Genomic DNA, 13,347 nt, shown 5'->3' with positions numbered 1-13,347 from the left:
ATGCCAAGGAATTTTACTGAGGATTGTGTATGGAGTGCAATTTAGAAATGAGCAGCCAAGAGATGCATAAAACACAAAGCTACCACAAAGGAAACTTCAGAAAATTGTTGGGGACTTGCATCATCAGAAACCAATTTCTGAGAGCAACAAGCAGCAGATTAGACTTAACGCTGTGCCAGTTTCAGTATGGGTGATCAAGGAAATTGTTGCTTCTGGGTGTTCCGCCTGTCAGTTTTTCAGCAGCTTTATATGATGCCATTTCAAAGCTTGCATTTGTCTTATTGCTGAAAAGAGGAGTATTGTGGGGCTCCTGTGGTTGCTCTTTCAGAAGAAGAGAGACCAAGGAGCAAGATTAGGGGGAAGAAAAGCGGGGGGGGAGAGATATAACAATCCATAATGGGTGAAAAGGAACACAAGATGGGGCTTAAAAAAAAGGAATGTAAGAATGCAGTGAAAGAGAAGAGGCCAGGCAAAGGACAGATGAAATGAACTAGTGTTGTTTTCTTTCCTCGATTTGTTGGAATTGAACTTATTTGCAAATCATTACTTAAGAGGTCTCTCCAAACCTATTGTAAAGTTGCTATTTTTCGTGTTGCTACTAATTTATAGTATCTGGAGAAATTACGGTGTCGTGATCTCAGATCTGAGTTAAATCCTCTACTCTTGAGTATTTCCTTACCCTGTTGACATTTGGATGACATTTTACTCCAACCCTTTCTTCGAATTCGGAAAAGAAATGCACTGCTTCCCACGTTTTTCTGGAGGCAAGAGTAAAGGCAGGGTATGTGAATGCCACTCTGTGTGGGTGGGAGATGGAGCAGCGAATACAGATTTTCAGCTCAAACCTGACTTGCAGCTTTGATAAAACTTCCATTTGTCCCCTTGGCCAAAGCCATTAAAATTTCAAAACGGCAGCTGGTTTACTCTTTGTTTCCCTGCTGCACACCCCAATGCTTTTTTTTTTTTTTCAGTCTGAACAACAATGCTGAGCAATACTGGAGGAGGGTATTAAAAAGTAAATGAAGCTTGATGACTGTTGTAAAACAAAATTAGTACATGCCATTGAAAAGTATTCAGAGCTGAGTTACAGGAGAAAAAAGATTTAAGGAAGTCCTGACCTGATGAACTGACTTGCTTTTTAATTGCTTTGTGTTGATTTAAAAAAAAAAAAAAACCAAAAACACAACAAACAGAGAAAAAACAAAAAAACCCCAAAACAAAAACCCCACACACCGTAGTATTGTGTTTATAATCTGATTTACAATACAAAATAATTGCATGAAAAAATGCTATGGTCTGTTGAAACCTTTTCTCTGAGATGTCTGTTTATATACAGGTAATTAAGTAATATATTTCAAAAGGACATGCTGAATGACTTGATGAACTCTTGCATGTCATGGCATATTGCTTTTGTGCTGATAGTGGGTCTTTTGCCAGGAAAAGCTGATATCCTGTAGCTGATTTACATTATCCTTTACTTTTAGAGCAACTTAATCTTTGCTATTACATGATTCTGCCACTGTCTTTTATCTGTGGTATTTTGTGATCACACTACAGACCTTAGAGTATGTAGCACTCCTGCATTCCTTGAAGAATTTTATGGCAGGTGATAACTCTGTGTTCTCCAGGTGCAGAATGCAGGGAACAAGCTGGGTAGACGCTGTGATATGTGCTCAAATTACGAGAAGCAGTTGCAAGGTATCCAGATTCAGGAGGCTGAGACCAGAGACCAGGTGGGATTTCTCTTCAAACTTTAGCAAGACTTTTGCAGTTGTTAGTACTGCTAAGGTTGCAACAGTGAACCATCTGCTGTTTTATTCATTGGTTTTAATTGAACAATGTCAGCATACTTAAAATCTGGACAACTTTTGACATTTTATTGACATAACCTGATTTGTTACTCTTGTGTGGTCATGAGCACCACGTGTACCTATTAAGGATTCACCTTGGAGAACCACTTTATCCGATGCTATAAGACCATGCAGTAAAGGCACTGTTCTATAAAAAGTGTTGTGCTCATGCTGAAGTCAGCATCTTTCATAATTTATATTCTAAAATGCTTTTCATGCATTGAATTCTATTATCTTTGATACTGCCAGAATTGTTAACAGCAAAGTGAAAATTAGAGGACCTCCTCCTAGCAGCATAAAATGACTAAAGTATTGGAGGATGTTTGTTTCCTGCCATATACTGAAGAAGAATTTTCAGATGGGTACGGAAGGCACGAGTCACATTCTGCCTTGAAATAAGTGATTGAGTTCATTATATGGTGGTGGTCCAGTGCAGTTTGATGTCCAGTGTTTCCCTATAGGTAATCTGTGATGCAGGGTGTTTCAGAAGAACAGCAAAGGAATGTCTGGGTTGCATAGCGTTTTGAGGGATTTGTTTTGTGGTTTGGGGCGGAAGGGGTGGGTTATATTTGTGTTCAGTAAGTAAATACTCCCCCAAAGAATGGAAAATGAAATTACTTTGTTGTAACAACACAGGTGAAAAAGCTGCAGGTGATGCTGAGACAGGCTAATGACCAGCTGGAAAAGACAATGAAAGATAAACAGGAACTGGAGGATTACATGAAACAAAGTGCTGAGGACTCATCTAACCAGGTACAAGCATTTTGTAATCCAGATGGTAGAATCATGCAATATTATTCAAAAGTATGTAACAAGAATTTCTAGGGTTAGTTATGCTCCACCTGAGCCTGCCACAGTTCCTAGATAAGTCTGACATGTCTCCAATACCATGTTATCAAGTTTTGGCCCTAAAGTTTCATCTCTAATCTTGAAATCCATTACAGAGGTGATAACTGGAATTTGAGTAGTGTTTGAGTTTTGAAGTGACCTGTGTATGAAATCACCCAAACATGCAAAAGTAGCCCTGTGTTCTTGATCGCTGTCCTTGGTAGTAGAAAAGTGGTACTGTTCATACCACTTGCTCTCATCAATACTTGACACCCAGTTAACGGACTTGTGGTGAAGACATGCAGTTAATGAGTATCTAAGCAGGCAGTAACAATAGCTGGTCCAAAATACACACTAGACTTCTTTAAAATAATAGCCTGCTGAAAAGATTTTTCAGTCTGAGACGTGCACATAACTCTCCTGGAACAACAGAGCCAAATAGGATGTGTGGTAATCATAGCTTTAAAAAAAAAAAAAAGTCATCATCTTTGGCCTATTAAAGATTACAATATTAGGTAAATGCTGTGTACAAGACATTGAATTTGACTCCCTTGGCCTGGAAGACTGACTTTCTTCCATCCCACCTAGTATTTTTTTTTCTTATTAAAGAAACAGTAGTCATTAGACAAAGTCTATCTTAGATGACAGGAATATGTTTATACATTCTTTCTTTTGGCTGTACCAGGATGCTCTTAATTAAGTAATGCTTAATTTTACTCTTAAGCATGTGTTGTTGTAGAATAATTTAATTGTAAAGTTTTTGAAGATCTGTGCTTTCAGGGAGGGGTACAAAAAATTACTTTACCTTAAAAAAAATGCTGAAAACTTAAGTAGTAGCTCTGCAGTTTCCCTTCAGTGTCTCTGAACTGGCTTACATTCAAGTTTGATTAGAATAAACTGTTTATTTGTTGTTCAGAGTTTGGTAAATAGAATGTAAGTATACTACTGTCTAGAAGCACAACATCTCTTCTTACTGACTTTTGAGCTGTGTTACTGCTTTACTGATTAAGGAATTAACAAAATAAACTTTAGTAGGTTAGTTTGAAATTTCAAAGTATATGTTAGTAATGATAACGGAGAACTTCAATGATTATTTCTTCTTCAAAACCTGTTTCATGCTTTATATCTTTGCGTGTGCGGGTTTTCTTTTTTTAAGATCTCTTTGCTTATGGCTAAATGTCAAAAGTCGGAGAACTTCCTCAGCGAACTGCAGCAGGCATTTTTGCAAGCAAAGAGAAGCGTCCAGGAGCAAATGGTAAGACAGCTTAAACCCAGAGATCACTTGAACAGCACTGTTTGTCTAACCTTTTGGAGCTCAGTGTGTTTGTAAAAGACTTTGTCTTGCTGCTCAGCAGAGCTTGGCTAGAGAGAGATGTGCATCTTTACATGTAAAGTTACTGATCAAGTCATCTCTCATAGGAAGTGCTGGACCTGTAACAGTTTGTAGGGTCAGTCTGTCATACTTCTTGTGTGTATGCATATTGATTAATACGGAGATCACTAGTCAACTACTTCTCCCCCTTTTTTATTATGCATATTCCATGCCCATTTAGGATCTTATTTCACCTCAGATCTGAAGACAAAATAGACTTTCTCAAGACAATTTTTTAGGATTCATTATGAGTACCGTAACTAGTGAATATTTTCTTTAGTTTTAGAGATGAATGCTCAATGTTTTTACAGGTCAGACTTAAAATACCAGCCCCAACACCCTGGAAGAGATATATATGTATGAGAACTTACTTTTTTTTGAAACTATTTTGAGCATCTTGTAGGAATTAAGCCAGAGAACAGGAATAGGACCTCATTTTCTAGGGCAGAACAAAGTCTAACTTCCTTAGAGCAATTCATTCCCTTCTATATTAGAATCAAGTGTCTTCTCTTTTCCTCCCTTGCACAGCATTGTGGGGACTAAGAGCATTCATTCTCATGAATTGTATTGCATATCTAGGGCCCAGGGTTGTCTGTGGGACATCAGGACACCGCTTGCAGAAATGTTCTGTTTGATGTTCTGCATGAGAGCACGCCTAATGGAGATGCAGGAGATTCAGAAAATGTATGGATCTGAATAAGCTTTTCATGCTGTCCACCTATAATACAAAGGGCAGCCCCTGTCAGAGTTCAAGTCCCTGTTTCCCTATACCGAAGCAATCATTCCTTTCAGAAAAGTTCACTGGATTTTTTTCTTTTGTAATGCAAGCAAAACTATGTTTTCTTAATCCTTTTTCTTTGCATCGGATCGGCTGTTTTGATGTTTTCCTTAAAAAGACAGTGGGAGGCAGACACTTGCCATTGAAAGTTTCAGGATGAATGTTTAAGGTTTTTGAATAACCTGGTCTTACAGCTAGGTTGTTAGGTGATTTTAATAAACGTCACTGCCAGTTCCCAAAACCACATGTGATCTCTCTCTCCCCGCCTCCCCTGCCATGAGCTAATGGATAAATACAGAAGAAAACTGGGAGACTTAACAATGCTGCATTTATCACTTGCTTCCTCCTGTCTGCCTGTACAGTTAAGACTGATCTTGCCTTTATTTCTGGTGCATAGGCCAGACAGCAGAGGACTGATCATGCTGATGGACACAAACATTTTGTTTCCCTTCTTTACAAAGAATATCAATTCACCAGACTTAAAGAGATGATAGTAAATGGGACATGAAGGGATCTGAGCATGACTCTAAGTGAGAATTTATGCTTTTCTTTACATTGGAGGCTGTCCTGACACAGTCAAGGGAGCAGGTTTCAGAAGAGTTGGTGAGACTGCAAAAAGATAATGAAAGTCTTCAAGGAAAACATAGCTTGCATGTGTCTTTACAACAAGCCGAAGATTTCATTCTACCGGAAGCAGCAGAGGTAGAACAATTTTAAATCATAAACACAAATAATGCATGTGACTAGATCTCGCTGGAAGAATCTTCTTTACCAAAAAACTGACTCAAATAGCACAATGAACAATAATCTGGATTTTAACCCTGTAAGTCTGTGATGTACAAAATTAGCAGTCTGATCCCACTGTGCCATGAGCATGCTTCAGGATATGGATAAATAATAATAGAATGAGTTAACTATTGCCTGACAGCTGCTCTGTTGTCAGTAGAGTGTGGGCCTGTCCCAGTTCAGCAAGTTTAAGTTGTATTTTGCAAATGGGCACACAAGTGTTCAGTCACCATGGCTCCAACATAAGTATTGATTCAATAAATTGAGCTAAGTCAGTCACTTCAATTTCTGTCCAGGCATTAAGACCAGTAATAATCCTGAGCCTTGAATAATGATAAGCCTTTTCATGGCCACTCCCTTATGCTCAAGCATGTAAAGCTTAAAAGATTGTGGGGGGTGAAGGGCAGGGGGAGAGGGTAGTAAGTCTGTGGAGACAGGGATCTTTACACATTCTTCATTTTCTATGGCCAAGCAAACTGTTTGTGATTTTTGTTTTAATACGTTGCTGGATGCAAGATCTGGTATGGTGGGACAAACCTCGGGGTAGTATAACTTTGTCTTTGGCTTGTACGATGATGAATACAGTACTGTGTGCATCTGAAGATCATAATACAAATATTTGTTAATCATTGATTCAGGAGCTCCGTGAGCTGATTTTAAAATACCGTGAAGACATAATTAGTGTGCGGACAGCAGCAGATCACCTTGAGGAGAAACTTAAGGCAGAGATTTTATTCTTAAAAGAACAGATTCAAGCTGAACAATATTTGAAAGAAAATATAGAAGAAACTCTACAGCTGGAAATAGAAAATTGCAAAGAGGAAATAGGTGAGCAGGGTAAAACAGTCTCAAAATAGGAATATTGGAAATTATGAAGATAAATTAAGACTTGATTTTTTGATAAGTAGACTTACCTGAATTTTTTTAAAACTGTCCATTTTTGATAGCAGATACACCAAAGCTGTGCAGCTGAAAACAAAAGTACAATTATTTGTTTACCTTTTGAGGTACCTTTGATGTCGCATGTGCTTAATTCTCCTTTAAATATTAACAGCAGTAAACAGGGTCTGTCCAGTTTCCTGTGCTTTTCTTGCATTTAAACTGTAACATTCTTGTTTTCCAGCTTCCATTTCCAGTTTAAAAGCTGAACTGGAAAGAATAAAAGTGGAAAAGGAACAGGTAAGGAGCCCTTTTGCTGTGGGGTTTTTATTTTTAAACAAAGAAAATAGGATTCTTTTTTCTGCTAGTTCTATCGGTGGCACAGTGTTGGTGTCATCTTCTTATCAGAGAAAATGAACTTTTTTGCCATCTGTCTTTGAGATGTCAGTAACACTCTAAATATATTTTTGTATGATGTTTAGTATTCCCAGTATTGGGAGGGAAAGAGAGCTGAACTAGGGAAAGAATTCTGAAACACCTAACATTATTGTTCCTTCATCTCAGCCTGCTTGTGGGATGGTTGAGGGCTGGCTTATTTGCATAGATAACCTTTCCTTTCCGTAAGAAGGAAAACCAGCCTGTGCCTTTACATGAATTTTCTTACTGAAGGCACTGACACTGTACTGGACACTCTGTCTATTGCAGCTCTTGGTATCAACTAAGAATGTAGATGCACCCGTGTTGGAACTGCACCTGTGTGGCTTCTGTGACCATTTCAAAGGAAACACAAAGTCACGCCTGGAACTTTGAAGGACAGAATAGCTGTATTGATGCCAGTGTAGGACTGTGACATGTTTATAGTTCGGTTCCTTTAGAAGGTGTTTTGTCTGTTTATTAATCTGTAACCTAAATATTGGGTTAACTAATTCCTAACTAATATTAGGCTACCTAGTAATAACCTAAATGTCAGGTTTGACCATTTCTCTCCAGCTCCAGAAGGAAATAAATGGAGAGAAAGAGGTGTTATTTAGGTGTTTTCTGTGTCCCTAGGAGAGATTATTGAGGAGCATTTCTGAGTCCTGGGAAAGACACTTAGGCTATACTTCCTGTATGGAGGGACTGTGAGTAATTGAAATGTTAGGAGTTTAGTTAATACTTCTTTTTATTATTATTATAATATAGTTGGAAAGTTCTTCGCAGGAAAACCTGCAGCAGCTGGAGAGTCTGCAGGAAACAAAAAACACTCTAGAAGAACAGTTGAAGAAGGAGACGGCAGCAAAGGTAGCTATGATGTCTGGATATGAAGTATATATACGTCTTTTATGATGATCAAACTGTGGTCAGAGAATGTATCACTACATAAGAATGGAGAGGGAAGCTTTTGAATGTTGGTAAGATTCTGGCAGCGAAATAGTGTCCATTGGATGTGGTTTAAATCCTCATCCCAATCACTTTGCACTTGGATTTGTAAAGCAGTGGATCTGAAATGCTGCTAACTTGAATATCTCTTTTGGATCCAAAGTTAGGCTTCAGTAACATTTCTGCATATAGAAAGCTTCCTGACTAACCAAACCTTGGTTTGAATGCTTTAATACTTTTGAATAAATGTTTTGTTGTTGCTGTAGGAAGGAGCCCTACTTTGGCAGTCAGGTGAATTAATTGTGATCTGATTTTTCTCTCTTTCTCTCGTTTGTTGTTGGGTTTTTTTCTTTGTTTTTTTTTTCCCCCTCCACCAAAGACTTTTTTGACTAAAACTTGAGACAGCAAGATAGTTCTGTTTTCACCAGCAGATTACTGCCTTTCATCTGTGGACATGTTCCATTAAAACTCAGAAATCTGGTTTTTTATTTTGAGATCCTTGGACATAGTGCTTTTAAAAGACATGGGGCTTTTTCATGCTTTAACCAATCTAAGAATGTTTGTCTAATGGGTATTAGCCCCTGATTTTGCAGTTAGGAAAATGGAGGTATAGAAAGAGTGGGTGGTTTAATTTCTTGCCAGGATTCTGAGAATAACCATGCCTCTTTGCTCTAGTATCATGCTTTAATCAGTTTATACAAGCTTCTCCTTTTTTATTCAGTTTAAGCATAGCATAAAGAATCTCCTTCTCTTCAGGCAACCCTTGAACAGCTGGTGTTTGAAGAGAAGAATAAAGCTCAGCGGTTGCAGACTGAATTAGATGTCAGTGAGCAAGTGCAGAGAGATTTTGTAAAGCTTTCTCAGACGCTTCAGGTAAGGGAAGTGCAATCAATTTGTAAGGTGCTACTTTGGTTCTTTACTTCTCCAGAGCTGTGTAAAATAAGAAGTAGCTGTTGTAAATTTTCCTATGTTGGTGTTTATGAACTATTTTAAAAGTTGTTAGTAACATAAACTGATCAAGTATTCCTAGTATAATACTAGTATTAAAGCCTATTGGGGATTTTATTCTGATTACTTGATTCCACCCAATTCTCAGCAGCAAAGATGCACGATTATTATACTAAAAGGAACTGCAGAGGGCCATAAACGATGATACCTTTAGACCCTAGCATTTCATTGTCCATCTCCTGATGTTTTTCCAGTGTGTTACTTTTCATAGCAAATCATTAGGGTGCAAATATTTGAGGACAAAGTAAGGAACTTGCACTGTTTGATCTGAATATATGAAATGGTTCTTCATGTTATATTTACTGCTTTCTATTTATACTGTCTAAAAGCCTTATCCTTGCTATTGTCACTGTTGCTATCCTTGCATTTCCTCCAAACAGTGGAACCTGTGGCTGGTGATGAGTTACTGAGAGGTGGCTGAAGGAAGGAGTTTTGGCAGGGGTGTTCATCGAGGCTAATTCCAGTTTGTCAGGCTGATCTCTCTGTTAACTGTAGAGAATGCGAAGGGACCTGCAGTTTTTGTGTTTGCAGGGTGACTAACTGTCTCCTCAGGGAGCCAGGCTAGATCGATCTCACTTTCAGTGTCTGTGATTTTTAGAATTTGCGCCCCCCTCACATTTCAGCTTACTAGAAATCTTGCTCACAAATAGGTAATGAATTTGAGCACTGTCTCCTTTGAGTTCTTGGCCAGTCTGCTTGGTGAAATTCAGCAGAATTAAAAGTACAGATTTTTTGAGTCAAGTGCTCAGGTTTATTTGGAAAACTAAAACAGGAATATAGGATATTGTTTACTAGACAAAGTTTTGCTGGATGGGCAATAGGGAACTGTCCTCTTGTTTGTTTTTTTTTTTTTTTTTCTTTTGTTCTGGCTGTTTCTGGAGGAATTAGGTATAGGACAAAGGAGACTATTGAATTGTCCTGGCTAGAGAAGTTGCTTGTCATCATCCTCTTTTTTTTTTTTTTTTTTTTAAGTACTACATGCATTGGTTTATGGAGTTCTTTAGTGCAGAAACATTGAAGATGTTTCTCAGCAGCTATTGCTTTCAGTTTAAACAGTGGTTTGTGCCATCTCTACCGTGCATAGCACAAGATCTGCTGCGTATCATGAGAGATTAACATCAAATGAGGATTTTGGTTTCTTGATAGGCAGGCAGGGTTATTTCCTTCCCTGACTGTGTCAGTGGAGAGCCTGGGTGAGTATGACTTGTGTGAGGTGTCCATTGGCCAAGTTAGGTATCAGCAATGCAGAGGAAGGGCTAAAAATCAATTAACCACTAGTTGGGAATTTACACCTGAAAGCCCAGATCCTAATACAAAGAATGTGAAAGTTTGAATGTAAAAAAAAAAAAAAAAAAAAATCTTTTTGCATTCATTTCAACACAGTTCTGCTGGGCACTTCTTCAGCACGTAAGAAATAGCTTAAGATAGATTATCAGAAAAGTGAGTACCAGGAGTCAGCTTGGCAATGGGACGTTTCCTCCAAGAGCATTTTAGCTTTGATGTTGAGAGGCCTGAAGCCGTATGTTACGCAGGTCTGTACTTGCTTTACATTCTTTCTGTGAAAGTTTACTTTGCTTTGCACATCTCCAGTTTGCCTGGCCGGTATGGTGTCAGTGACCGGTTATTAGGCAAAACGTAGAGTGATGATGAAAGCTTGCTTGAGCCCCCCAGAAAGTGGCTTTTTAGTGTAAAAACACAACTGCTTTGTGTCTTCCTTCCCCCCATTTGGTTCTAAATTAAGCTTGTGCTCCTTTAGGCCTTGCATTTTTCAGCCAATGATAATTTGGTGTCTCTTCTGCTTGCACAGGTACTAGGGGTTGCTAACATGGCCTGTTGACTCAGTTCTGGTTATGGGTCTATGGTCTTGCCTCGGCACGTTTTACTAGCTCATTGCATCTGTTGGTTTTCTGTAGGTGCAGCTGGAGCGGATCCGGCAGGCAGATTCCCTGGAGAGAATCCGTGCAATCCTGAATGACACAAAACTGACGGACATTAATCAGCTTCCTGAAACATGACACCCTGATGAGCGGGCTCCAAGGCTGCATTTGGGGTTTTTAACTCATCTTTATAGCAACATTAATTATTATTTAACTCTAACCGAAAGAGCAGAAGACAACAGAGGGGAGCAATGACTAAGTTTTGTTTCTAGAGGGGAAAAAGGTTTCGTACTGGGCAGGAAGAGAGCACAAGGGTGAGCTGCAGTGTAGGAAGGAGAACTTTCTAATGGAAACACTAATGAGTGTGGTGTTTCGTGTTCCACTGAGCGGGATCAGTCCTTACATTCTGAAAAACTTCCCCTCTTTCAGCCGACTTCGTAACCTAATATAGAGTTTTGGAACATTTACCCCCTGTCTTTCCCTCTTTCTTCCCCCCCTCCCCCCCCCACTACTGTGATCAAAGTAGCTGCTGGAAACCATATTGTCCCTCCAAAACATTGAAGAGCAAAGTGGTTGAAGTTTTTCTGTTTGACTAGTCAGTAACAGTATTCAGCTAGCAGAGAGAATGAGGTGTAGAGTATGCTGTATGAATATTTTATATTAAAATATGACTTTATTAGCAGGACACTGGATATTGATCTTATTTCATAACTCAGTACTTTTTTTTTTTAAACCATTGACTTTGTGTTGAAGAATCTGAATGCTGCTGAAATGTGGTGGACATGAGAGCTGTGTGTCTCCTGAACAGATAAATGCTAATCCAAAAAAAACCCGTACTGAGAATTTAGCTTCTTGAAATTTTTCCATTGAATTCTGATACTTAAAGAAAAGCACAAGAAATGCACTGTTTTGTAATCTCTTTTCACAAATGTAATTTATAATATGGAACTACAACTGCTTCTTGCTCAGCTTTAGAGATGAGCAGTACCTGTAATCCCTTCTCCATGTAAACAAACAAAAGCTAGTAAAAATCCTATGCATTGTCTGAGCATTGGCATGGGGTTTGTGCAGGTCTGCTGTGCTCCGGTGGGTGACACCAGATGTAAAGTCGCTGGCTTTCACTGGGAAGTGTCACGGTAAGGTGCTGAACGAAGCAGTCAGCTTGACCCACCTCTGCTGGGTCAGGGTAACAGTATGCAAAACAGCCATTGCACTCTCAATCACAGAGCACAAATCCGAAGGAGCTGCATTACTCTGATGGTTCAAGTTTGAAAGGTACAGTGCATCTCTTACTTTGAAGTATGGTATCATGGTATTGCTCAGAGCTGACTCCTACACTGTCCCATATTTCTATAACCATACATTTAAATTACACTATGTCACATGACAGCAGAGGCAGGAAATTCTTGTGATCAATCCGGTGCTAGGTTTGGGTTTCTTTTTCTATAAATGTATGATGGTAACATGACCGTTCCTCCTCCTTTTTCTCCTTTTGTTGGAGTTTCATGCACACAGGGGGATAGCAATGCTTTCTTGTACGGTTGCAGGTGTTGATAATACTGGTGGTGCAAATTGAGTTCTTGAACTGGCCCCTACTTACAACTCAATTAAAAGAAAGGAGGCTGAAGGGGCAGATCATTACTGTCTGAAATTTGTAACTTAGACTTTCCGCCACTGCTTATTGTTTTTTCTTTACATGGCCATAGATCTGAAGGTGATGAAGACCAGAAGTGATGGAAAATGTGCTGAACTGTAATGCACATGACTCTATTTTAAGTGCTTAAATCCTATTTTTAGCAGTGTATGTCCTGCTACTAACATAAAATTAGAACAGGTGGTTTTGAAGAGGAATGCCTTAAAAACAGCCAAAAAGAAGCATACAAGCTCAATTCCTTGTCACTCATTGCAAGAATTAAAGCATTTTATTCACCCTAGCAATTAATTCCTTTCATAATCCTGACACCCAAAAGCCGTTTTTCCTACCTTAGTAATGACTAGACTAATAGTTGGCAGAGTTGTCATCTTCTTAAGATGACAATTTCACTTCAAAGTGAAACTGAAATGTGAGTTAGGTTCTTATTAATTGGCTATTACCAGATTTTAGGGTTTTTAACCTTTCTCACTTTGCTGAACTGTGAGGTGGCAGCAGCGGCCTCCTGATGCATAAATCCAATACCAGATGCCTTGCATTCAGTTTTCCAGTGGTTAGGGTCCTATTCTGTTGAATAAACTTTGGAGAAAAAAAATAAAATAGGCCTTTATTAGGAGCTGCAGAATGAAAAGCTTTTTCCCTACATTCCCTTCCTTCCCAAAAACTAACTCTTAACTGGTTACTGATTCTTAACCTGTGCAGCAGTGTTTTAAGGAAGCCTGTTCTTGCATGGCAAAACTACAACAAATCCTATACATCTCTTCAGCGAGCTGAACACTTGAGGAAATGCAACTGAAGACCTAAGCAGAAAAAGAATTTTTGGTTGAGTTTCTGGACTGTCCTCCTAGCACAAGAGAGCAAGGCAAGCGGCTGCTAATGGCCTTCCACCATCCCTTTCTGGCTCACGTGGCAGTGCCTCTTCTCAGCAGCCCTACCCTCCTGTCTGCTCTAAACAACCG

The 13,347-nt window shown here is 39.0% G+C and overlaps 1 protein-coding gene across 1 annotated transcript in view; it reads left to right on the top strand.

Annotated features, from left to right (window-relative positions):
* Window positions 1–11,422, top strand: part of RABEP1 (rabaptin, RAB GTPase binding effector protein 1) — a 49,490-nt gene extending 38,068 nt beyond the window's left edge. The window contains exons 10-18 of the mRNA XM_059829243.1: window positions 1,629–1,733; window positions 2,487–2,603; window positions 3,835–3,933; window positions 5,390–5,530; window positions 6,253–6,442; window positions 6,738–6,793; window positions 7,676–7,774; window positions 8,609–8,725; window positions 10,774–11,422. Of these exons, the coding sequence (XP_059685226.1) occupies window positions 1,629–1,733; window positions 2,487–2,603; window positions 3,835–3,933; window positions 5,390–5,530; window positions 6,253–6,442; window positions 6,738–6,793; window positions 7,676–7,774; window positions 8,609–8,725; window positions 10,774–10,875 (1,026 nt within the window). The 3' untranslated portion in view covers window positions 10,876–11,422. The remainder of the gene's footprint in view (window positions 1–1,628; window positions 1,734–2,486; window positions 2,604–3,834; window positions 3,934–5,389; window positions 5,531–6,252; window positions 6,443–6,737; window positions 6,794–7,675; window positions 7,775–8,608; window positions 8,726–10,773) is intronic.
* Window positions 11,423–13,347: the final 1,925 nt, after the last annotated feature.

The sequence above is a fragment of the Gavia stellata genome, chromosome 25 (assembly GCF_030936135.1).
Source record: "Gavia stellata isolate bGavSte3 chromosome 25, bGavSte3.hap2, whole genome shotgun sequence".
In the NCBI taxonomy this organism is placed as follows: Eukaryota; Metazoa; Chordata; class Aves; order Gaviiformes; family Gaviidae; genus Gavia; species Gavia stellata.
This window is presented reverse-complemented; position numbering and strand designations above follow the sequence as displayed.